This window comes from Aythya fuligula, chromosome 13 (assembly GCF_009819795.1).
Source record: "Aythya fuligula isolate bAytFul2 chromosome 13, bAytFul2.pri, whole genome shotgun sequence".
Classification (NCBI taxonomy): Eukaryota; Metazoa; Chordata; class Aves; order Anseriformes; family Anatidae; genus Aythya; species Aythya fuligula.
The window spans coordinates 3,910,046-3,934,317 of NC_045571.1; the positions used below are offsets into that span (position 1 = coordinate 3,910,046).

Sequence of the window (24,272 nt, forward strand, 5' to 3'; positions counted from 1 at the left end):
TGGGTGAGGGGAGAAACTGGGGTAACAACTCCTCTGTCCTGCAGAACCTCCGATCAGGGGGTTGGAAGCTTAAAGACGGAGGCCAAACAGCAGCAAGGGTTAGATGAGATCAAGATTATTTTTGTGTTATGGTCAGTAAGGTTTTCATACTCGGAAAAATTATCACAAGACCAGCAGATCGGTGGAAAAAAACAACCCGAAACACAGGATTCGTTCTTTAAAAACACACAAAATACTTTTATAGCTAGCTACAAACATAACGATAGACATTTACAAGGTATCTTAGTGCATATTTACACTTACTTTTTGTTTCCTTTCCTAGAATTAAAGCTGCCATAATCTTCAAAGACTTTAGGGCTGTTTCAACAGCTGAATTACAAAAGAGCTAATTCACAAATTACAAAATAAACTTAGTTTAAATAAGGAGGAGAAAATAATCCACAAGGTTCACTTTAATATAGATTTATATAGAAAAGGTCTTTCTCTTGATACATTTTCTAAGGTGGTGAGATGGCAAACTTTTAATATTTCAGCCTGTGCTTGGATGGTTTGGACCGCAGCGTGAAGCAGCTCACTCGTCTCTGGCACTTTGGACCACGAGCGTGCTGAAAGGGAAACTGGGTTCAAGCCTCGTGCCCCGCAAAGCTGTGACTGCAGCTGGCAGAGACCTGAACAAGGAGGCAGGAGTGCTGAGCTCGCCTCTCTCGGGGACCGATCCTGCTCTGCAGGCAGCAGGACCTGTGGGGCTGGCTCAGGGAGCCGAGAGGCAGCCGCTTGCTGGCTCCCTGCAGGGGCAGGGTGTGGAAGCTGCCCCGCTCCGCGCTGGGCTCCAGGTATTTCAGCATCCCCACTGCTGAGCCTGAGCAGAGACCACGCTGAATGACAGCGAGTGTTCAAATACCTCTGAATTTGGGGTAACACGGATTCTGCTTGAGTTTGCAGGGCAGGTGGGCTTCTTTCTCTTGGGTCTCAATAGTTTAGCGTGGCCCTAACAGTGTCGGACACAGTGGTGCGAAACGGATGGGTCTGAATGCTCCTGAAAGCCTGAGAGACGATGCTGTTGGAAGTCAGACTCTAAAACAAACTTAGAATAAGATCTTTTTGAAAAGAAATGTATTTTCTTCATAAATACAGTACAATTACATTTTACAACGTCTTTTAACTTTCTAGACATGAAAACGCTAGCTTTTAAAAAAAAAAAAAAAAAGTTCCTATACAAATACATGGAAAGAGAACCCCCTGCCCACAGCCCCCGGCCCTGGCACGGAGCGGAGCCGCCAGCCTCCGGGGAAGGCAGAGGAGCCCAAACACCCCCGGGGTGTCGCTGTCCTCGCTGCCCCGCGTTTACGTGGTCACTTTAGAGGTGGAAAAGCGCAGCTCCTGCAGCGGGATCACGGCTGGCTCACGGGATGTGGCCGTCACACACCTTAAGACGCCGCCGCGGGCTCGTGGAGCAGGAGGCATCCTTGGAAATGGTCCTGGCCGAAAGCCCTGCAAGTCCCCTCACTCAGGCAGCCAAAGAAACGAAGCAAAGCCAATGCCAGCTTTGTGCCTCACATTTTGTGGTTGCTACAAAAGGGAAAGAATTTAAGCTCCCTGACTGCACTTGCTTACCTTAGCCACCCTTGGCAGACTCCTGAGGAGCAACTCAGATCCCCAGGGGTGCTGAGACCAGAGAATTACAGCTCTGGACCCCAGAGGAGCTGCCAGGCAGGAGCTGTTCAGTTAATGACAACACCGGGTCGGATGGGAACAAAAACCTCCAGATCTCAGGCAGTGCCCTGAGCCTTCAAATCCCACAGGAACTGCCCACGGAAAGGGCTTGGGAGTTTGGCCAATCTGTACGCAGTGAAAGGAAAGAGGAGAAGTAACTACACTTGATTTTCTCGTTTTGCTCTACAAAGAAGAATATGTGGCCTTTTTTAATTATTTTTAATAAAAGCTACAATTCTGCTTCTAATACCCGAGTTTAAGAAAAACTCTTAGTCTAAAATTTTGGTTTGCAAAGAAGGTCATTGCAATCAACCTGTTAAAAATCACCTTCTACTAGGAATAAGCTCTACAGAAGGAACTAGGTGTGCAGTTTGTCTCCTTAAAGCAGTTTGTTTAAAAACAAAATAAAAATCTGTACAGGGAGGCTGAAGACTATAGTACGCACCTTCCTCAAAGCAAGCAGCTCGTTTACATTCACATCAGGATGGCTCTGAGGAAGCTCGAGGGGAAGACTGCATTCCTGACAGTTCCTAGTTTATCAGCACAGGAAGATCACCTCAGACTTCCCTGTCAAAAATTTCAGGGGCTTTGCTTTTGGGAGAAATCAAAACTGTACAACAGGGCAAAGAACTTGACCTAAGGACTGTGAAAATGCATCACTGGCTCCCAAATTCACCTCTCCTGGCACAGAAACAGTAAGGCTACCGCGATCCTGACGGCTTGCTCCGTCAGAGACCACCTGGCTGCCACTTTCTGAGGAGGCAGCTGCTGTGCATCGTCTGCATTACATTCACATAAGACTATTGTGTCCTTTTCTCTACAAAGAATACAAAAATAGATTGCAGCGGAGCCCAGTTTGAAAACAATGAGCTGCAAGGAGGATAAACAAATCGTTTTTACCTAGTCCAGCTAACAGCCAATACCGACTGGGGAAAATCAGTTTTCTGAAACAGATTTTATCTGTAAAAGATCAAAAATGTCCGAGGCACTTCAGAATTAAAGTGAATCAAGTGAGTTGGAACGGTTTGTCCAGAGCCCTACAGCTGCAAAACTTCTTTCCTACTGCTGAGAAGCACTTGTAAAGATGGAATTTTATTTTTTTTTCTGACTTTAGAAGAGCAGAAAAGTACTCAGATCTCTCTCCTCTCTCTCACACACCCCAGTGGCATTTGATCTCCCTTATGGTTCGTTCTAAGCCCAAACCACAAAATCTAATACAGAACATGAAGCTGAAAGGGCAGAAGGATGGACATAGTGACCTAATGAGAAAAGCTTCTTCTGCATTTCCAGCAACTGGGGAAGAGGAAGGGAAACCACTTAAAATCACCCCGAGTGGGCATAACTTCATGTAACAGGATGGAATTAAGTCAACAGAAATAAATGCAAGGGGTGAGAACAAAGAGGCTGGGAACAGTTTGTCTAGAAGAGGGTGGAGAACTAAATCAAATTCTTAGAATACCCTTAGGAAAGGTCTGCTGTACTCCAGAACATTGTCCCATATGGCAGAGACTGTCCAAGCCTTAAAGTGCAGCTCTGGAGTGGCTGACGCAGCGTGCTGAAGGCTGTGCAGCCTGTTGGAGAGGTCACTGGGCAAAGTCCGGCTATTTAGCCTTAGTCGCATCTTGCAGTAAGGTCAGGCTATTTAGGCTCAGTCCCCAGCTCACAACATACACATTCTACCATCTCGAACTTCTGTGGGTCCAGGAATATCGGCTGGAGAGTACTAGCAAGCAGTAAATTTGCCAGGGATGCCGGGAACTGCTTGCCTTGCTTTTCTAAGCGATGACCACCAGAAGACGAGCAGGATCCAACTTGGAGCTGATCTTTAGGCACTGCTAGGGTGAGAGAAGGCACCTCCCTCCATCTCCCAGCCCTCCACTGCAAACTTCACATTATATTTGTTGCTCTGGTAAGGCCATTTCAAGGGGACACCTTATCACCAGTGTCAACCAAGTAAGAATTGAGGACATTCACTAGCTGTTGGATGATTAACGGCTATTTTTTCTAATTTCTGGAGTGATCCGAAATTAAAGTCTGGCTACTCTAACGTTGCACGGAAAGCTGAGGCTAGCCAGGCTCCTGACACATGACTACGAGCTAATTAAACATTTAAGCATTCAAGTAAAAAAAGGTTTTTAACAGAAATTAACATTGAACTGTTTTAATAAAATGCAAAGACAGTAACAAAAAATACTCGAACATTTACTTCTACTGGTCTTAGTATCTCCTTACAGCACCTGTGACTGAAGCATTGCTGCATTTGTGGCAGTTTCCACAGATCTGAAAGAGAACCTGACAACTAGAACGCGTAACTTCCTTCCATAATGCCTCGGGGGGGTTATTTAAGCTGCTCTCTCCAGTTAGATAAAGAAAAAAATAATTTGAAAGGACAGAATTCACCATCTGAAACTTTACATAGAGCTCCTGTTTAAACCTCTACCTCCGAGGCTTCGCTATGTGAAAAAGCATCTACGATCTCCCAGAAGGCAGGACATACAAAGGCAGGCATGTGAAATACAGAGAAACCTGTACAGAGGAAGTTCTCCAGAGATGAAGTTGCTAACACTGAAAAGCAACAGCGCTCGCCGCTTGCACTGCTGTCAAGTGGGAGCAGTTCCACTAAAGCCCAAATTGCGATGGCAGAAATCTGACCTAACAAAGCAGGACCTAGCCTGCAGAACGTCCTTTTTAATTTACGTAAAACATGAATGCAATATATTAATTACTATCCACTGTATAAATTACTGAAAAAGTATAAAAGCATGGCAAATCTTTCGATGCAACTGAAAACATGAAATGTGACATTGATCACCGGAGTCTTGTCTGTTCCTTTTTTTAATAGAAATAACACGAATTGGGGAAAAAAAATACCCTACTGAAAATGCAAATCTTTCCAGCCTATGACTATGAAATACCTGTTCTGAGTTCTCACTCTGACTGCAAAGAGAAATCTCCCTTGATCATACCTCATCTCAGCTTCTTCTGAACACCTGTGATCTGAAGCCACTAAGTGGTGCTGACAACTAAGTCCCTGGCTCTGATCATTACGAGGCCTTCATGCCCATCGTACTGTGTTAAAAGTAGACAATTAGCCACCAGCTGTGAGAGCAGGTACTTCTGTTTAAGACTTTCAAAATACTGAAATGAAATACAAGATGCAGTGCGCCTAAGTTCTTGGTTTTTTTATCCAGACGTTACCAGATCCAGTAATTAAAAAATAAAGGGGGAAACTTTCAAAGAACAAGCGTTATGGACTTTTTTTTTTTTATAATTTAGAACAAATTATAAATTAACCTGTTCATACTTTTGAGACATAATATACAAGAGCAAACAGCTGAGTTTTCTTTTATTACTCAGGTACTACAAATTTTTTCCCAATAAAAATGTCTTTTAAAAAAATTCTTGCTATTGTATCCCAGCTCAGATCCTGGCACAGCCTTTCAGATGAGGTATTCTACCATCTCTCCATCTGGGAGGTCCTGACCCATGGTCTGAACAGGGGCTTTTCTTTCAAGGGTGCTGGAGTGGAAGAGTGGCCCATCTATGCAACGAGGAAAAACAAGAGACAGACAATCACAGCTGTAATGTCAATCACAGGCAACAACCGTGAGCACAGGATTAGAAAAATGAGGTTAACATTTTAAAAGTCACCTTCTGTCATTGGCCAAAAAACAGTTAACAACTTATTATTTAATAGTATTAAAAAAAAAAAAAAAAAAAAAAAAAAAAGCAATTCTGTATGTATGTAGCCAGACAAATGAAGATATTTTCTCAAATTCCCCCCGGGTATCTCCTGTTGATCCACAACAGCCTATAAAACTGGCACAACTACATTTAAATCAATGCAGTCAGTGTAGGCTTTCACCACAAAACCTGTTCCTGTCTCCCTCAATACCTATTAAATAGTATAGCATGGGCAAGATGCACAGCAGACCAGCCAAATTCACTCTTCCATAAAGAACAACACAACTGTAATGTGTCTGTAAGTCGAAGAGGCAAGGTTGTGTAATCTGCATCGATTTGGCAGAGCGGGCTGGAAAATGAGCAGCTCCTGCCAGCTCGGAGCTCTGTGGGAAGCAAATCCAGCCCCTGGGATAGCCACTGTCAGGTGGATCTGCTTACGGCAAGGCTGAAGTCGGTCCCACGGCTGGGACAGGGCATGAATGAGACAGTGTTATCATGGTAGCTACCTTCCCTTCTTCTCTGTCCTCCTTACCTAAGTCCCCTTTGCTTTGAATACCCACTGAAACATGACAGCCAGTTTCTACGGCCCATTTTCATAACCTGCTTCAGCCCCACGTGCTGCTCACAACTTATTTCAGAGCAGATTGACTCAGAGACTGTCCCAGGATTTGCACATATCTGCTCCAGTTCCACAACCCTGCTATACCTCCCTGCCCGGTGTGCCCATGCTTATCCTGCCACTCTTAAAGCTTTTTTCTTGTTCAATTTTGAGACTCCTCAGCCCAGAAACCTGTCTCTGAGAACCATCTGCCCTCCCCAAAAGTAAACCCAGGTTTCCTGAACAGATAAAGCTCAGGAGCCTGCCCTGTGGAGCAGAGCTGACGCTGAGTGAGTGGCAGGGGCCCCTCCGGGCGGGCAGCTGAGGTTCCTCACCTGTTTTGTCCGTGCTGTAGCCCAGGCTGGTACTGGGGAGCCGTCCTGGTGTGGGAGCTGCAGCAGGAGGAGCAGCTTTGCTTTGATCGCTCCCCCGGTCAGTCTGGGTGCTGCAGTCTCTGCTGCCCGTTTTCGAGTGGGCTGACAGCAACGGGGTGGAAGGAAGGACAGGAGAGGGCGTGGAGGGGATGGATTCCGAGCGATATTCTGTTCCCAGCAGAACACCTGTGTGGAAAAAAGGAAGGAAATTCCACAGTCCCAGAAAACCAACTGGAATCTGTTCTGCCCCTCTCTGTAGCAGTTCCCCTAGGGTCTGGAAGGCACCCTGTGCTTCAGCAACCAGCTCTAATTCACCTTTCTTGAGCGCCTTTCACCACTGGGTGCTGAAGTACCTGAAGAAAAGCAGCATTGTGTTGTTGCATGCAAAGATACCTAAGTCAGCACTAACACCAGGCTTCCCTGACTCTAAGCACTTGCCCAGCTACGGCTGGGTAAATCTGCACACCCTGAGATCAGCTGAAAGAGACCTCACTCACCTCTCAGGGCCATTTGGTCTCGTAGGGAAGACCTGTGGGCCTAATTTCTTTCCAGGAAGAAAGACATAATCTAAGATTTGCTTTGATGTGACTCCTGTTCTCTAAACGATGATGCTGAGACATTCCAGACAGAAGTCATGTTGGCACAGGCACAACACCAGAGGACAGCAATCCCGATTTCTATCTGTGCTGGCTGCTTGCTGAAGGAGGCTTTACAGCTTCAGACAGCCGTAACAACCCACCTGAAAGCACCTGCTTGGGAAACTCTGAAAACGAGATCCCAACTATCCCTAAGGTCAGGCACCAAACCGAGTGAGAATTAAGGCTGAAATATTTGAATGACAGAGCCTGAGATCAGAAGTCACCGTTTCCCCACGTGATTCAAACAAGAGTTGTGCCAAGTCTGTCCCACCTTGCTTGCAGTCAGTTTTGCTGCGTGCTAGGCCAGTCAATCCGGCTGTCAGACACCTTCGTCCTGCTGCTGCTCCTGCCTCCCCTCTAAGCAGTGACTCGCCTATCCAAAGGGCCACAGTTATTTAAAAATTACCTAGACTGCCTTTCCAGCTCTTGTCCTCCCTCTTCTCCTCCAGGATGGGAGTGCTGCTCAGCGTGGACGAATGGGACAGCAAGCCCGAGCCCGCGTTGGAGATGGACATGAGCGACTTGGCGGGCCTCATCGAGGAGAGCTGGTCGGTCTTCCCGGGCTCCTTGCGGGAGCGCTGCTGCAGCACCTTGATCATGGCGTCCTTCTCAATGATCTGAGCGTGCAGAGTCTTGATCCTTGTCGAGAAGAACAAATAACAACACTTTTGAACTCCTGTGTCCTCAGACTGAGACCTCAGCTCCCCGTGGCTATGACCTGAACTCCCCATGGCATTCAGAGAGGCGCAGAGAGGACACCGGTGAGCTTATCACCCCGAGCACTGCTGGCTCACGGCCCCACCACAGCAGATGATGCGTCAGACTTCCTGTACGTACACGAACAGAGCTTCCCTGAGATGCCCACCCGCCTCTGGGTGCTGGAAGCTGCTCCCATCAGGCATGGAAGAGGCTTTGAGGCAAGGCTGAGAGTTATGGGCTGGGCATGAGACCAACAGAAAAAAAAAAAAAAGTATTTATAGACCAGGGAGTTTGCACTGCAAAAATGTTGGGGAAAGCAGGTCTGTGAAAGTGTTAACAGGTGGCTGGAGGTCTGATGAAGATGCCCTGACGAGAGAAGAGGAATAAGCTAGATACAAAAATCTAAGATGGCTTTTGGATTGCTGTGCAGTTACTTCCTTGGCCAAACGAGCATCTGGCATCCTACGTTGTTGCTACTGGTGAAAACCTAAGGATTTCTGGTTCTGAGGCATCTACCCAGATAATTCATTTAAAATCCCCGTCCTAAAGACAGATGGGATTGAAACTACATTTTACCTTCCCTCCATGTCGAGACACCTCCTGTTGGCAAGCAGGATCTCTTCCTCCTCCTTCTGAATGCGAGCTTCCAACGAGGTGTCGTAGCTCGGGTTAGGTGAGTGGCTGATCACCGTCGTGTCCCTGGGAAGAAGCAGCAGAGCAGATGAAGGACCAGCTGAACATGCTCCTTTCCTCCTAGCAGCACAAAATGATTGCTCAAAAGTAACAAACAGGAGCATTCACTTCTTTTTTTGAGTTTAAGCTGTCTCAGTGTCTTCCAGAATTCCATCTCCCAGTCCTAACGCAGGAAGGATTACAAACACATGCAATAATTGTAGCAATGGTCAATCTACTGTCCATCCCAGGCCAGGCTGTGATCTAGCGGATTCACTGTGAATCCACTGTTTCAACTGAAAGAATGCTACCTGCACTTCACATGCAGTTTTTTCCCTTCTCCCTCCAAAACAGGGGATCTAAGTATGCACTGAAGGGAGATAGTCACGAAAATTTTTAAGCAGTTCTAAGCACCTTGGTCCAAAATACTTGGAATGAACTGAGAACAGTTTTAGATGGACTCCACACAGTGCCTGATGTTAACGCTGTGATGGGTGTTCAGTCCATTAACCAAAACCTAACGAGTATTTTATCCTACTTGTTGCTGTATAGTCAGGATGAAGTCACTGTGCACTGCTTTATGTCACATGCACAGCATAAGAGCGTGTTACTGCCATAGCTATGCATTGATTTTTTTTAAAAAAAGTTCGTTACCAATAGCTCCAATTCATTGTGATAAGAAATTTGTTCCCTCAAACAGGAACAAGGCCTAAGAACTGTCTGGAAATGTGCATTTAACCCTACAAAAGTTCAGATCAGGAATGGCAAAGCACCAACGTGATGGGCACAAGAAACTCATCATCAAAGAAACCTAACCTGACCCAGGTACAGCCTGGGCTGTGCCTTCCTGCTACCTCAGCTTCCTACGGGGTGCTGTTTTCCACTACCAAAGAAAAAGGAAAGCAAAGTTGTGCACAGCACAGGTGAGGTTACCACCGAAATGAACGAAATCCCTCACAGCCTGTTTTTGAAAAGGCTACGCTGCAGGTACCAACTGCACAGAAACTTGCAGAAGCCCTGGTGCTGATGGAACAGCCTCTTCTGAGGGCGCTAGAAAGAAATGGAAAACCAGGGGTCGGCTCTTTCCTGCCTGGAAAGCGTTCTTGTTCATTTACCAAACCCGACCAGGCCTAACACGGCCCCTCTCACTCCATGACAAACAATAGACCAGACTCCTGTTTATCAGCACGTGCTGAAAATATAACACAGCCTCTCGGGACAAGCAGTAGCGAGAGCCTTTAGAGAATCTCTGGGGAGGCAGAGAACAGTGCACAAGAAACATCAATACCCCAAAATAACAGCCAGCTTTTGGAGCAAGATAAGATAAGCCTTTAAATGCTAACACAGCAGATCTGTGACTTCCCCCTGTAATTCGAGTATGATCTGATGTGCTAGGAAGCCAGCTGCGATAACATCCCAATTTGAATCTGGTTCCTGAAACAATCTAACATAAAATCTGCTGTCAAGAAGCAGAAACCAGTGATCAATGAAATTACATGTAAGCACTACCTGACATTAAAGAATTGCACTCCAATAACAGCTCTTGCTTGCCAACTAGCCGAAGCACTTGGGCCTGTTTGCAACCGTATTTATTATGTGCTTCTGGAGAGCCATCTTGGAATGTGACCTTGTTACCAAATTTCAGACACCCTTCCCCTCCCACCCCCACAAGCACTGCTCTCTACACACAGCAGAAGGTTTTGAGCAGAATTTCCTAGTAGACGTTTCTGGTTAGTAACCATGTTGAAGACAGTACCACAAAGTAATTTGCAAAAACATTCTGGAGAACAAGCAAGCCATTCAGGGTGAGCGATGTGATTCACCAAGCTTACCCCATCCCGCATGACTTCAGCAAGGACTGACTCCTGTTTAGAAAACAAGCAACAAAAAGCAACAGCAACCCTCCTCATACATCTGTTTTGGAAGCAACAGCTTCGAGGAATGGCTCAGAACAATTCTAGTCTGGAAATGGTTCTTGCATGTGGGGGAATCTTCCCCTGGCAGAAAGTTTTTATTTGTTGGCAATCGTGCAGCTCCCAGGAAAAAGCTGCCAAGCTCCACTTGCACGCAGAAGTTTGTGAAGCCGTTCAGACCACAAGGAAAGGTATCATGGGAAGGTGGTATGACAACATTCCTCGGTGGGAAATTCAACATTCAACTGGAAAAAGAAAATTATCCCTGTGCTATGAATAGTCTCGTTTACCTCTGAGCAGCCACGGTCGCAGCTGCATCCAAGGCGAACTGCCTCATCACGCTCTCCTCCAGGTATTTCTGCTCCCACTTGGTCATGTCGGCTTCCAGAGCAAGAATCCTTTCTTCCTTCTCACGCAGGAGCTCCATAAGCGCCGTGGCGTTGTACTCCGACACGTTGGCAGCCTGAGATGTACCCTGACGCTGGTTCCCAAAAACAAAACAAAAAGAAGTCGCAGGATGCACCTGTAAGGCTCAGGGTCGGTTTGTTTGCTTTGGGCTGAAAGACAGAGGCTGGGCAGGAGCAGCGCTGGCTTGGTACAAGAGCCCCCCAGAGGGAAACGCAGCAGCCTGAGCTGTGCTGGGCACACTGGGTGATGGTCACGGTCTCCTTTAGAGCTTAACCTGAAAGCCTGCAGGCACATTTTCAGCCTCGCTCTGTCCAAACCTGGCAAAGCCAGGCTTCTGTTTTCCAAACGGTGAGGCTCAGAAGTCATAACATGCCAAGAAGCACTCCTCAGAAAGACAGCTGTACTCATGCTAGAGTGCTTCCTCGTGCCACTCCACAGCTGGTGGGTACTAACAGGCAAATATCTGTGATGGAAAACGCTCCTTACAGCTTTTTTCCATGTGCAAAGCCCCAAGTGAGCACCAGAGAGCTGGATCATGCTACTCAGGTCTGATGCCTACAGCTCATCCATACTGCCTGAAGTAACTCAAACTTATTTCCAGAACTGCTCCAACAAAGCACAAGAATTATAACAGCTTTAAAAAGAAATCCAAAATATTAGGATATATAATGTATTAGGATATATAGTATATATTAGGATATATTGGGATTCGATTACTAAATCACTCCGATCAGTGTACACCTGTGGATTAAGTAGCCGGGAGTTAAAAATAATTTAGTTTTAAAGCAAGACTTGAAGACAGACTGCTCCTCTTCTCTTAAATCAAGAAAGAGCGGAGATTTGCTGTGCTAAAATTTCAAAGTGCAAACTTCACAGTTTTATATGGAAGTCTCATCTGCGATTGGCATGATATTTGACTTAAAAACAAAAAAGTTACTTTAAAAGAAAAGAAAGAAATTGGGCAGGCAAACTGTTTCATGTCCAGCTCAGAATTCTGAAACCATGACAAGAAATTATTTGTTTGCTTTGTAGCAGGTTCGCAGTTAAAAGCTGTGGGGTTCAGGGCAAGTAATCTTGCATGGTAACGTGGAAGAAAGCTTATCAAATTACTGTAACTCCTAGCAAACCAATACAAAATACAATTAATATTTAAATATCCGTTCCTACACAGATACGGCAGTCGAGGACTAAACATAGCCTGTGACTGAATGTGATTTAGCACACAGGTATAAACTGTCAGGTTTGTAAATTTTTCTGGAAAGAGGATGCAGGCCTGCATTCAATGCTTGTTGAAATGCATCACACTGTAACACCACCTAAAACCTCACATCATAACACCCTGCACAATCTACTTCTCACTCATTCATTCCACTGAAAAAGACTCCAATTCCAATATGCTCCACGGGAAGCTTCTGCCTGTTTCCATCAGTTACCTTTACGGAACTGGTTTTGTGGTTTTGGTAGGCTTTTTTTTTTTTTCAATACAGAAGTTTTTTGAAGGGCCTCTTTTTCAGACCAGCTGTTAATGAATTTTACATAAGTTTCAACTGTGAGCAATATTTTTAAAATAATACAGAAGTAAATATAACCAGGTTACTCAAAGATAGAACACCATGTAGCTAAATGTCTATGTCTGAATATTGTCAGGGGATGGATCCCTTATTGCTACCTTATCTACGTTTTCTGGTTAGAATGGAATAATTAAATCAAGTAAAGACCAACAGAAAGGCCAGCATGATGATAACTTCCAAAAGAAAAATTTGTTCATTTTACGTGGCCAGCAGGAAAGCAGCTAACAAAAGAAAAATGTGCTCATTTTGCATGATGGAGAAAAACCACTGCCCTTCTCTCGTGTGTGGTGTAGCGTACAATCCTAACAGGAGCCAGGCAAGGCAGGGAAGGATACCTGCTGCATCCGCAGAGATTCCAGCTCTCGCTCCAGCCGCGTCCGCAGCCTGTGCTCCAGCTGCTCCCGCTTCTCACACGCTGCCTGCAGCTGAACCAGGGCCTGCTGCATCTTCTCCACCTTCTCAACGTAGACCTGCTTCTTCTTGAGCTGAAACGAAAGGGAAAATGTAATTAAAGTTAGGTAAGGAGAACAAGGGAGTCAACTTCTGGCCTCGTACGCATTGCAGAACGCTGCAACGGCAGCCAGGAGGAAAGCATCCAGTTGGAGCCGTCAGGGGGCTTCAGACTCCAGCCTGGGCTCCAGACACTCTGCAGGTTACAGCTCTTCCCCATCTCCACTGTCCTGCTAGCTTTGTTTGTTCTTGCTGTCCTCAGCATCCCTGTGGTAGTGACAGGGAAACCGAGGCAGGTATTTGTTGCAAATGTACCAAGTTGGGTTGGTACCAGAGGGCATTTATGTGACTTGGTGCCTGTTATCGAGGTAACAGCAGCAAAGACAAGGATTAGATCCAGCCCACCAGCTAAGAACAGGTTTTTTTTCAGTGCAATATTGAAAGCTGCTGTCAGGATCCCATTCCAGTCCCACTGCAAAAACAGGCTCAAGGTGTACACTAGACACAGCCTGGAGCTCTCCTCCCAGTAACCATCTTAGCACACTTCAGGCAGAATAAAACCAAACTAAAACACAAAATTAAAAAGGTCAGAATAAATAAAGCACAAGCCTATTCTAACCCACAGAGCGCTGCACTCACAGACGTGACTGTCCATAACAATCACAGCAACGCCAGGACACTGCATTTTTAGCTGTGGTTGTTGTAAACTCTGAAATACAACATCGTAGGAAGGAAGCAACTTTTCCCAAGTCAGAGCCAAAGCCTAGAGAAGCACCACAATGCAAAACACAGGCTCCCTTATGCGAGTTCAAAGAGCTACTCTGGAGCTTCATGGAAGAAAAGTCCATTGAGGGGTATCGAGGACAAAAGATGCTGTTTGGGCTCAGGAAGTCCTTCTTGGAAGTGGAAAGGGGTCTGGGAAAGTACCGCTGTGTGGTGGTCCTGTTCAACCAGTGCTCCCGGGAATCTGCTCGTAGTTACGGGGCAGCCAGGAGAGCAGGCCTGCGGGACTTGGATCTGAGTGAATCGAGCCATCCCTACAGCACGCCGTCCTTCCCAAAAGGTCCCGCCACGTGATGCTTCAAACGTCTCCCTTTTCATATTCCTGTTCCTTGAGGCAACCCAGAGACTGCAAAGTGAGCACCAGAGAGAAGTCTCCAAACGCTATTAATGCCAGACGTGGCATCCCTTTCTTCTCTTCATAAAGTCAGCAGGCACCTAACCTCACAGCGTGAATGTCGCTGCCCTAGAGGATTTTCCCCAAACAAGTATTTTATAATAAAAGTTACAGTAACGAGTGAGTAATCCAGCCAAAGGCCTTCCCACCAGTGCATGTACAGCAGAAAGGTATTTTAATGCTTTGATTGCTCAAGATTTCCAACTTGTTTGGAATGGGAGGGACAAGAACATTTTAAAACAACTTAATATTCAGCTGCTACTCTGCAGGGAAAAAAAAATGTTGTAATTAATAGATCTTTTTATTCCGGGTCATCATGCTCAATAGCACCGATTTAAGCTTTGTCAGACTCCAAAAAAATGCATTTAATACAGAAATCCTCCTGAAAATCAGATCTCTCCCCCTCTTCTGTGTGCAGAATTGAGGGAGGAAGGCCAGACCTTTGGTTTCTCATTACCTGCTGCAAAGCACTGAAATCTCTGGAAAGTTTTCTAAGGCAGGTAACGCTCTTCTTCCAAAAGGCAGCCGACAACAAGGTTTTATTGGTTTCATAATTAATAAATCTGAGAACGTGTATGTGTGGATTAACTTTCTGGCCTGCACTCAAAGAATACCAAGTGCCCAGCCGAAAGAGAATTAGGACAGAGAAATTCCGCTGAAATGTTCACTTTGAAAGCGCTCCCATCAGCCCAACCTGCAGGTGAAGCGTTGCAACACGAGCTGTTGCCCAACGTCACAGCACTGCCTGCACATGCCTAACGCATGCACCAGGCCTAAAGCACAGGCACGGCTTGCTCAGTGGCTTTTCACACAGAGTTTTGTTTTTCCTCTCCACAAAGCACACTTCATTTTCCTGCATCAGTAAAAAAATAACTGTGTTTAAAAACTTAGGGTTTAAACAGAATTAATTCAGAAATCCTTCAAATCATCTTTAATTTTGCAGTACCCAGATGTTCAGCGAGCTTTAAAGGCATGTATGTGCTCCAGACAACTCAGCTTTCCTAAGGTGTCGTGCCATAATTATCCTTTACATAGGAAATTGTTTTATTTCATGCACTTGCTGCACTGACTCAGTGCACTGCTTCTTCTGGCAGCGCCATTCATCGCCAGCTCTGCCACAGTGAGGACTTGCGAGGAACAGTTCACCTTCTGTGAACCAGGATTCTCGGCAGAAGAGGTACTAGCGAAGGCTGATTTTATTATTATTACATTTATAGGTAGTATTTCTGACTTGTTCTGACCTCTGGATGTAAAGAGGCCCAGAAATAATTCTCCCAAGCACAGAGGGACTTCATTACCATAAACGGAGAGTATGATGAAGTTTTCCTAAGACAGGAATTGGAAGCAGTTTCCTGAGTGTTGCCAGTGTGCTGCAGCCCTCAGTGAGATGGGAGGAAGGAAAAAAGGCAGCATGCTGAGGCTCGTTCTTGGTTGGCTGCCACGGATCCCCCACCCTCTCTCGCCCAGCAAAGAACCAAACCTGGCTGCTCCGTGCCAAGGGCCGCAGCAACATCTACCACGGGGGAGATGGCATCAGAGGATGCTGGAACTCCTTCCTCTGCGAGAGGCCTCGCAGGGAACACGTGCTCCAGATAAGGGCTCATTCCTGAAGCTTTACGAGGATGCAGTCACGCCCTCCGTCTGCGGGCTTACAGAAATGTGACAAGATGGGAATTTTCCTTCGGATGGTGCTGCATGGCACTAGGCTCATGCTCACGTAATGCAACGTTTTGGCCTTGAAGGGTGCTCTGAAAATGCAGAGCCTTCGACTTACATTCCTATCTGTGTTATAACACCTCTGGAAGCCCATATGATCTCAGCCAGCCGTGGTGCACATCTGGAAGCCCAGCGGAGCACTGCAGCATGGCTACATTCCTCCTCGGCATTCCCTGCACATGGCACAGCTTCAGTGAACACACACAACTTCCCCAGGTCATCCCTGACTGCATCGGGAAATGTCCTAGCCAGGTACCAGAGGTCAGGCTTCATCAGCAGGATTTTCTAATTAAAGCAATTAAAACGAGAGCAGTCATTCTCCCGTTCACATTCCCCATGATGTTTACAAAATCTCTGCAAAAGAACTGAGCACAACAGGCAAGGCGAGGACAGGCTCTGTAGAAATCTAGCACACAAAAGCCTGAAGTGCTGCAGGTAATACCCCTAAAAAGATTCCCTGGCCTCCTGAGCAAGAATTTCAGTCTTCCTTTCCTCTTTCCCATGTCAGGATTGCTTTCTGCAGTTGAGAGCCAGCTGAGCCAAGCAGATGCACTTGGGATTCGGAGGCTTCCCTGCTCCGAGCGCAGCTGACCCAGAGAGCAAGCTGTTTCCAAGTTAGCCAGAAAGATTTATGCTCTGATAATGCCTGCACACCCATAGCCCCCAACTGCAGGGCTTCCAGCAATGCAGAACGACTAACCGCCCTTAACAGACAAGAACAAAATGATTAAACAAAGGCACGCATGAAACCTAGAAAACTGAAACTTTTCTTCAGTGAAAGGATTCTGGTAAGATGCCCTGAGGCACTGTAATGCCTGGCAGCCGCTAACCTGAAGGTTCCTCTGCTCCAGAGAGCTTTGCATGGTCTCAAAGCAATGGCCAAGGACAAAGCGTTCCTATCAGGACAGGGACACTTCGTTATTACCCTACCTGCCCAGCAGAAGAGGGATTCATATTCTAGAAACCAAACAAATGGTGTCGCTTCGTTTGATTTAGGTTTCTCAGCCACATCTTTGACAAACCGTGCAGCTTCTGCCAGGGATCTCAGTCCCTGCAGGCTGAAGGCTCAGAAGGCATGGAGGTTTCATGCGCATGGTGCAGGGAGCAGGGGCAGGCAGAGATGAGGAGCTTCCTGTGGGAAGTTGCACGGAGACAGGAGGCTGCAATACCCTCAGGACCAGAGCTACCTCTGCAGGAGAAGCGTGGTCCTGGCATAGCAGGTGAGGGGGAAGGAAGGCTCTTCTTTTGTGGAGATTCATCGCTTCCAGATGGGTTACTCAGCACAGAGTTTTTCTGGGGAAGAAGAGAGGACTTCCTGCCTCGCTAGCAATGATTCAGAAACCCTCCCAGGCATTTTGACAAACCCCACGATTACCCTCTTCATCTTGGACAGCTCCTATTTCAGCAAATTGGTAACACTCGTCAGCATCTGCCTGTCTCCCACCCACTATTTCTGATGGCTTCAAAGTCCTTTGTTTAATATATTCAGGGTGTTTTCATTATATTCTGGGCTTCTCCTAAAGCTGAAGCCATTCATATGCAGCTGAAAATGTGCTTCCCCACAAGAATGTGCCTGCTATGGCAGAAATGCAGTAAAGAAAGAGGGCAGCAAGCACGTTTAAACCACCTCTGCCTCTTGCAGCGGGGATGTATTGCTCTAGGATGCCTTTGAACCCTCAGTTTGTTTGAATTCAGGCCCAAGAAGGCGCCACTGGCTTCAGCAGGAATGCATGCTGAAGCAATTTGGTAACACTATCCTCCTGCAGAGCAGTGCTTGCTGCATGGGAATGCCATAACATCGCCTCGCCGTTCGTTTGCCTTCCAAGAAGTGAAAACTCTCAAAGCCAGCCCTGGAAAAGCACTAACAGGCAGAGCACGAGGTAGAGACAAAGCAATAAAAAGCCAGTTCTGCACCATTACACGAACACAGGTCATTAACAGAGGTGAGGGGGGGAGTTTTGTCTCCTGTCCACCCTGCCCATCCACGAACAGCTCTGTCCTGAAAGGAGCAGTTATGTAGCTCAGAGCCTAAGCACACAAGAGGGAAAGCTGCTGGAGACTAGGAATATCTTTTTATAGACCCAGAAGTGATTGGAAAAAAACAGACAAGCCTTCAAGCGCACAAACTCTCCTTTGGGTCTCTTCCCTACAAGCCAGAGCTCTGTTCTGAAATCATCGCGGATACAGTATGTGAAGTACAATAGAAGTCATTTGGAAACGCATGTTTCTACATTTCCCCCCAGACAGAACCCCCAGTGTTATCAGAAATAGCACACAATTTCTCCCCACAATAGCTGAGTGGGAAATGAATATAATATCCTAGCTCTGGTATCTGGTTTGTGTTGAACTCTGATGGCTGGAAGATCTTATAGCCCCCAAATACAAGCTGCTTCTAGAGGAGATATTTCACTCAAGCTCCTTCCCTTCCCCCAGCCCCTAATTCACACCCACCACAGGCTGTCAGGCTTTGCTTTCTATTGCAAGGTGTGCACACGAGGATGGCACAGTAGATAATTATATCTGCTTAATGGTAGTCACTATTTTTCAAAGCTGTCTCCTTCAGGCCCTTGTTAAAACGGTGGCTTTGTAAAGCAGTGAAGCAAAGGAGTACAAGTTAAACCACAACCAAAAAAAATTACTAATTTTTTTTTTTTTGAACTGTGGTCTTACACGGTACAAATTAACCAGAGCAAGCAGGAATGACCAACTTCATTAAAGCTTCTGAAAAATCCTGTTTACAAAGAGCTTAAAAGCAGCAGCACTTGTAGCCTTTCCACCTCGTAGTTGTGGTTGGGCCAACGGCTTGGCGCAGAGCCCCCTGGTGCAGTATCACGAGCCTCGTAAGGACTCACAGAGGGCAGCCCTTACCTGGCCAGACCTTGCTTTGTCCCCCTGCAGTTCTGCCTGTGAGCAAAGTGAAGTTTAACCACCTGTCCTGCTTGCTCTCGAGGTGTTTGCTAGCAGATGAGGTGGCTGCCTGCAGCTGGGACCCCCGTGGCACTCCGTGCTTCAGCGTCAGGGACCCCGGATGCTCCCGCTGCAAATACTGGCACTGCCCATTTCTGGGATATGTGGGTTTAAGCCAACGTGCATTTCACCTCAAAGGTACACAATTTATCTCACAATTATTGCATGTAATGAAAATAATCTGAAGTTTTGATTTAAAAAAAAATCATATACTTCACTAGGAATGATTTTAATAAGCTGCTGACTTAAGCATTCCTGTGCAACATCTATGAAAGGGAAGGATGGAAATAGAGACATGAAAACAGGGGTTAATTACTGGGTATCTTTATGGCCGGTAGAGAAGTAGTAAAGTTTAAATATTACACGTAGACCATACACATACTCTGCAAGCCTGTCTGCGAGCATATTTAAGTGTGTTTTAAATACCCACCGTCACTCACTCTTTTTAGCACTTTGCAGAAATAAACTCCACACTATCTAATTTTAATGGCAACTCGTTCGAAACCCAAGGAGTCATTTCACCACTTCTGACAGAGACGGGAAAGTATTCTGAATACCTGCTTTTGCTTCCAAAAGCAAAGGCACCTAAGATCATTCCTTTCTCTATCACATTCAGCATGCCTTTATCTCTTCCTTCCCTCCAACTTGGATGCTAAAATCCAGTCCGTATAAAACTCCCCAAGCTCCAGAGGAGGAGACAAGTACCTGCATTTTACAGATGGGTGGTTTTGCCCAAACTGGCAATTCAGGCCAAGGATTTTAAAAAGAATGTGTACGTTCCAGTTCCAATGCAACATGTAAATCCAGCCATGGTGGTGACATATGGCTTACAGGTCTCATTATAACAGAAATAAAATATTCTTTTTATAAAGGATCTGGTGAATACAAGGCAGGGTAGCTCCGCTCAATAGGAAGTCAAAGCGGAAAGGGAAAAAAAAAAAAAAGCTGAAAACTCACATTACAGGATGCAACAACTGAAATATGCACACCCCCCTCAGGCCTTGAGCCAGAGCGGCTGCCAAACCTTAACGTAAGAAACTCCACCCTCTTCTGCAGGACTAGTTTGGAAATTCCTGACAATTACAGGGACTAGCAACCCAGATGAGGCTGGCAGGAATAAAAGAAGTAATTGACAAATTGTTCCTATATCTTGGTCACTGAATGTCAGAAGCTCAAGCTGACATTTAGATTCGCTTCTGAACGGCGCCCTAAGCACCAAGCAGCTTGCCTGGCTGTCATTCGGAAAGCTACCAAACAGCTCGGGGATTTCTGAAGTTCCCACAACTTAATGCTAATGAGGCAACAAATGCTTCATAATCCTAAGCATTTCATTAAAAAGTGATTTGGGAAACATGCAGAAGTGACTCTTCACCCCTTCTTTTTTTTTTTTTTCTCCTTGTTCCCCCTCACCTCTAGGAAAAAGCAGAGTTAATTCCTGCTCCCTCACTGAGACGCTTCCATATTTATCTACAACAGGAAGGGTGGCACTTCCTGCACGCCCTGGGATTTGAGCAAAGGTTGGATGCAAATGACCAGAAACCTTCGTGCAATCTAGAGCGGGGCATTTCGCTCTCTATCGGCACAGGCGTGTTTGGGTCATGCAAATCTGGCCACATTTACTTACCCATTTTCCTATTCTACCTAAGCAGAAATACTTTGCAACAGCACTGAAAACAATTCTCCTAGTAAAATGAGAGGTCTTTTGAAAAGGAAACATACAATTATGATCGCCTCTGAAGGCTTCAACTTTGCACAGAAGCCTGACCTAGCCAAGTGCTGTGCGTGCTGGCCCCGGCTGACCGCAGCATCTTTCTAAAGCCAGCTCCAAGCATGTGAATGACCCCAGGGAAGCCACCAGGATGTCCTGTGTACTTAAAGCTGGTCACACGTGAGACTTTTAGAATCATTAAGGCACTGAAAAATCTGAATGAGAGGCAAGGAGCTGCCATACACTGCAGAATCAAATGACAACAGTTTGAGAGAGAGCCAAACGGGAGATCTGATCGTGGTTCTGTTTAAGTTCCCCTAGACCTAATGCTCCTCCAAAGCAGCCAAGGTGCAAGTCAGCCCTGCCAGGAAATGCTGCAGTCCTCGTGAAATCAATGGGCTTGTCGGATGTGTGCGGGGCTGAATGGGGACAGTGATACTTGAATGTCCCTTTGAATCTGCTCTCCTCTCTTCATTGTTATAATTTGTATTGCAGGGAAGCTGGCTCCCCGGTGAGGAACCACGGCCAGCGGATGCTCCAAATGGCCTCAGCAGTGCTTGCAGTGACCGTGAGGGCAGTCCAGGAGAAAGAACAGAAGAGCTACTGAAGCAAGTAAAAGCTCAGAGAAGAGCAGACTAAAATTAAGAAGGCACCTGGGAGAGAAAGAAGGCAGGCAAGATGAGACAGGAGGATGCTCGCTCTGTATTTGACCATCCCCCCTCTGCTGGCACACTGGGATCCTAAGCAGAAAGAGGAGGAGAAGCTGATAAAAGGGAGGGTTTATGACAAAGGGAAGGTTTAAAGAACGTCTCCAAAACGCAAGCTGCAGGTGGGTGCAGGCAGTGCTCAGCTGAGGGGGATGATGAGCACCAGGAGGCAGGAAGATGGCAGAACTGAAGGAGAGAATAAACCTGCCCTGGAGGAAGTCTGCCTGGCCATGAGATTTCCTCCAGGGGCTCTCTATGGAGGAAGAGTAGGAGTAGAGGAAGCAGGGTCTGGGAGGGGGAAATGGAGCCTTGGAGAGGAAAGGAGTAGGCGGGAGGAAAGAGGACGGCCGCTATGACGCAGAAGGGCAGCAAGGTGAGAGCCACGTGCGAATGGCAGGGACAAGGCTACAAAAGAAACCGCTGTGAAAGCTGCCCTGCTAAGCAGCTCAAATTCCATTATCCTCTCCTGGGAGGAAAGGGACAGAAAACAAGCAAGGTCATTGTCATGCCCAGCTTATTATGCAGGCCGGGCACACGCAGCGATCTGCACTGTGTACCACAACCTGGTGTGAGTGGAACACCTGGCAAGGGGACAAGCTGCATTCATTTGCCATGAGTTAAAAAGTCCATTCCGATCTGAATTTCTGCCAAGTTCAGGAAATTGCCAGGGCTGGGATTTCAGCCCCAGCCCACTTTTATCAGTTAAAACAAAATGAAACATGGCTGCCTAGACGAAAGCACTCGCAAGGAAATACAGACTTGTGGCTTATCTGCACGCCGTTCAGTGGCTTAGCTAACCAACACAAAGCTAAGCCGATATAAACAGCTTTGAAGCAAGCAGATTTCCTTGTAATTTGCACAAGACGAACTTATTCCCACAGTCGCTTTCACTGGAATGCAAGCTGCCCCAGCTTCTCCCCCCCGGCTGCCTTACCTCCTCCTCCAGTTTCACCACCTTGGCCTGAGCGTTGTTCAAGGCCTGGTCTCGGATCTCGATGTGTCTCCGCTGGTCCTCGTTGGTGGAGCGCGCAGCAGCCAGTTCTATTTCCAGTTTCTCCTTTTCCCGCTGCGTTTCCTTGTCTACCAAAACAAGGTGAGAGTTAGCAACGGACAGCACTCCTCTCTACCCAGCTTTTAGGAGTCCTTCCCCCCAGAGGTGGAGGAAAGATGGGGCACCTCGTGCTGGGACTTCTCACAAGACAGAGAATGCAAATCTGTAGCTATGGGGAAAAAAAAGCATGTGGCTTTGAAGGAAGAGAGGGATTGATAGCCCTGAAAAACAAGCACGGCACCTTCAAGTAACAATATGCCTCAGTGCTAAGCGAGAAGGTGCATCACTCAGTACAGTTAGGTAATTTGCTCTGATTATACAGACGGTTTGCAAAGCTTGGCACCTCTTCACCTCTGAGCTTTCAGCCCTGGAAAACAAACTGGGTGATCTTAATGTCCCAGGTTGGGGAAGGGAGGTAGCGAGCTTTTGTGCCTGAAAGACCTGTGCTCCTTTTCTTCACGCTGACCCTCCGAACAGGAAGGCTGTTCTGCCTGGGGCAGCTGCCCTCCTGCCCAAACACCCATTTGTCCCACTTGGCTGGCGGTTTCACCAAAGGACAGAGCAGTAAAATTCCTTGGTCTTCCTCTGCTGCCCTTAAAAACAACCCTCTGGGCCGGGACCCGGGCACCTGTATCTGTTCTGCAGCTGCTCAAAGCAAACCTGCAGTTCAGGAAAGGTTTTTGTCCCGTGCTTTAAAGTCTCTCCAAGCACAACTTCTCCAGAGAGAGCCGGACCAAGTGGGAGCAGCTGTGCTCTGTGCTCACGGAACAGGTTAACTGCCTTCGTAAAAAAAAACTAAACAGGATAAAATAACTGGGGACTGCAGAAATTATCACAGAAGAGTGTAAAGCAAAGCCACAACACAGAGCTGATGTCCTCTGCATATGTTGTCATTCCCAGCTCGAGCCAACCAGCCACAATGATAACATTAACACACTCGCTGGATATACATAACCACAGAATACTCCCTCAAGTGATCTACACCCAGCACTGATGACACCAGAGAAACTGCATTCCAGAAACTAATATCCCACGACAAAGGAATGAGGACAAGGAGTGGAAGGCTTGAAAAACAGGAACTAGATCCTGGGTGTTAGGACAGACTGCATATGGAGTACACAGGCCCGTTTGTGCAAGCATGTGCATAGCTATATTTACAGGACCACAATTATTCCCTTTCTTCTGCCAGCAGAGAGCCGAGAGCAAAGCTTTAGCACCGTGGAGCAGCTGAAGATTCCCTTCTGCTAGGGAATCAGCGCAGCCCACACGCAGGTTGCAGAAGAAACCCGTCCACCAACAGCACCTCTGAACTCTGCGGGGCGAACCCCCACTGCCACGAGCTAGCCTGTGACAGAAGGCACGGGGAGAAAGGCTCGAGGCACCCCCAGCCTGCTCTTTTCCCCATCTCTCCTGTCCCAGCGTTTCTCCTCCACCCAGGAAATGAGCTGCTGCCAGCGTCAGCACGTTACAATGCATTGCAGAAGATGGGCAGGGCTGATGCAGGGTGGCATTACGCCAGAAGGTATCAATCAGCGCCAGCAGGCTGTTTGTTAAGCTGTCACTGCTTGCAGCCAGGCTTTTGGAGGTTCTGCTCCAGACTTTTCCCCAAACGAGTACCGCTCCGTTGACAAGCGCCTGCGGCACCCCCTAGAAATGCTGGGACTGCCAAAACGCAGCTCGAAGGTTTCCACGTGCATCCAGAAGTAGGAATGGCACCTGAAGCTTCTGAGCTTTGGCCTCCCCACCTCCCTGGGCAGATCTACGGATCTCAAAAGCCAGACGGAGCTCACAGACTGCCCACTGCCACCAGGAGAGCTGGGTTCACCCCCTGGCAGCCACCTGCTTGCAGCGTAAGCCACGAGGAATAAGCTGAAGGCAACCCAAGAGAGGGAAAGCAGCACTTGTCAGAGCAGCAGCAGTACGTGTTACATCACAGAAAAATCTCTCTTTTGCAATTTTATTGCATTACCTTTTTATATAACAATTGGAGAAAAGCGAGCATTGTCAGAAGGGCGGAGCACGCTATGGGATGAGAGGAAAGTTGGCTCGCTGCCGTCAGCCTCAAGACATTTTAGCACAAAGGAAAAGCAGCATTTCACATCTGTCGTTTCGGTTTGCCCTGTGATAAATCCACGGCTGCAGACAAAATTCATGACCTTACGCAGAACAGCATACTGCAGGCAGGATTAATCCCCCTTATTTGTGCCGAACTGGATGGTGCAGCAG

At 46.9% G+C, this 24,272-nt stretch overlaps 1 protein-coding gene across 4 annotated transcripts in view; it reads right to left on the reverse strand.

The window, feature by feature from the left end:
• Positions 1-255: 255 nt before the first annotated feature.
• AMOT (angiomotin) overlaps positions 256-24,272 on the reverse strand; it is a 60,857-nt gene continuing 36,840 nt past the window's right edge. For all 4 annotated transcript variants that reach the window (XM_032196284.1, XM_032196286.1, XM_032196283.1 and 1 more), the window contains exons 7-13: positions 21,930-22,075; positions 12,606-12,755; positions 10,582-10,772; positions 8,283-8,405; positions 7,414-7,646; positions 6,331-6,555; positions 256-5,254 (exon numbers count right to left, since the gene is read on the reverse strand). In XM_032196284.1, the coding sequence (XP_032052175.1) occupies positions 5,154-5,254; positions 6,331-6,555; positions 7,414-7,646; positions 8,283-8,405; positions 10,582-10,772; positions 12,606-12,755; positions 21,930-22,075 (1,169 nt within the window). In that variant the 3' untranslated portion in view covers positions 256-5,153. The remainder of the gene's footprint in view (positions 5,255-6,330; positions 6,556-7,413; positions 7,647-8,282; positions 8,406-10,581; positions 10,773-12,605; positions 12,756-21,929; positions 22,076-24,272) is intronic.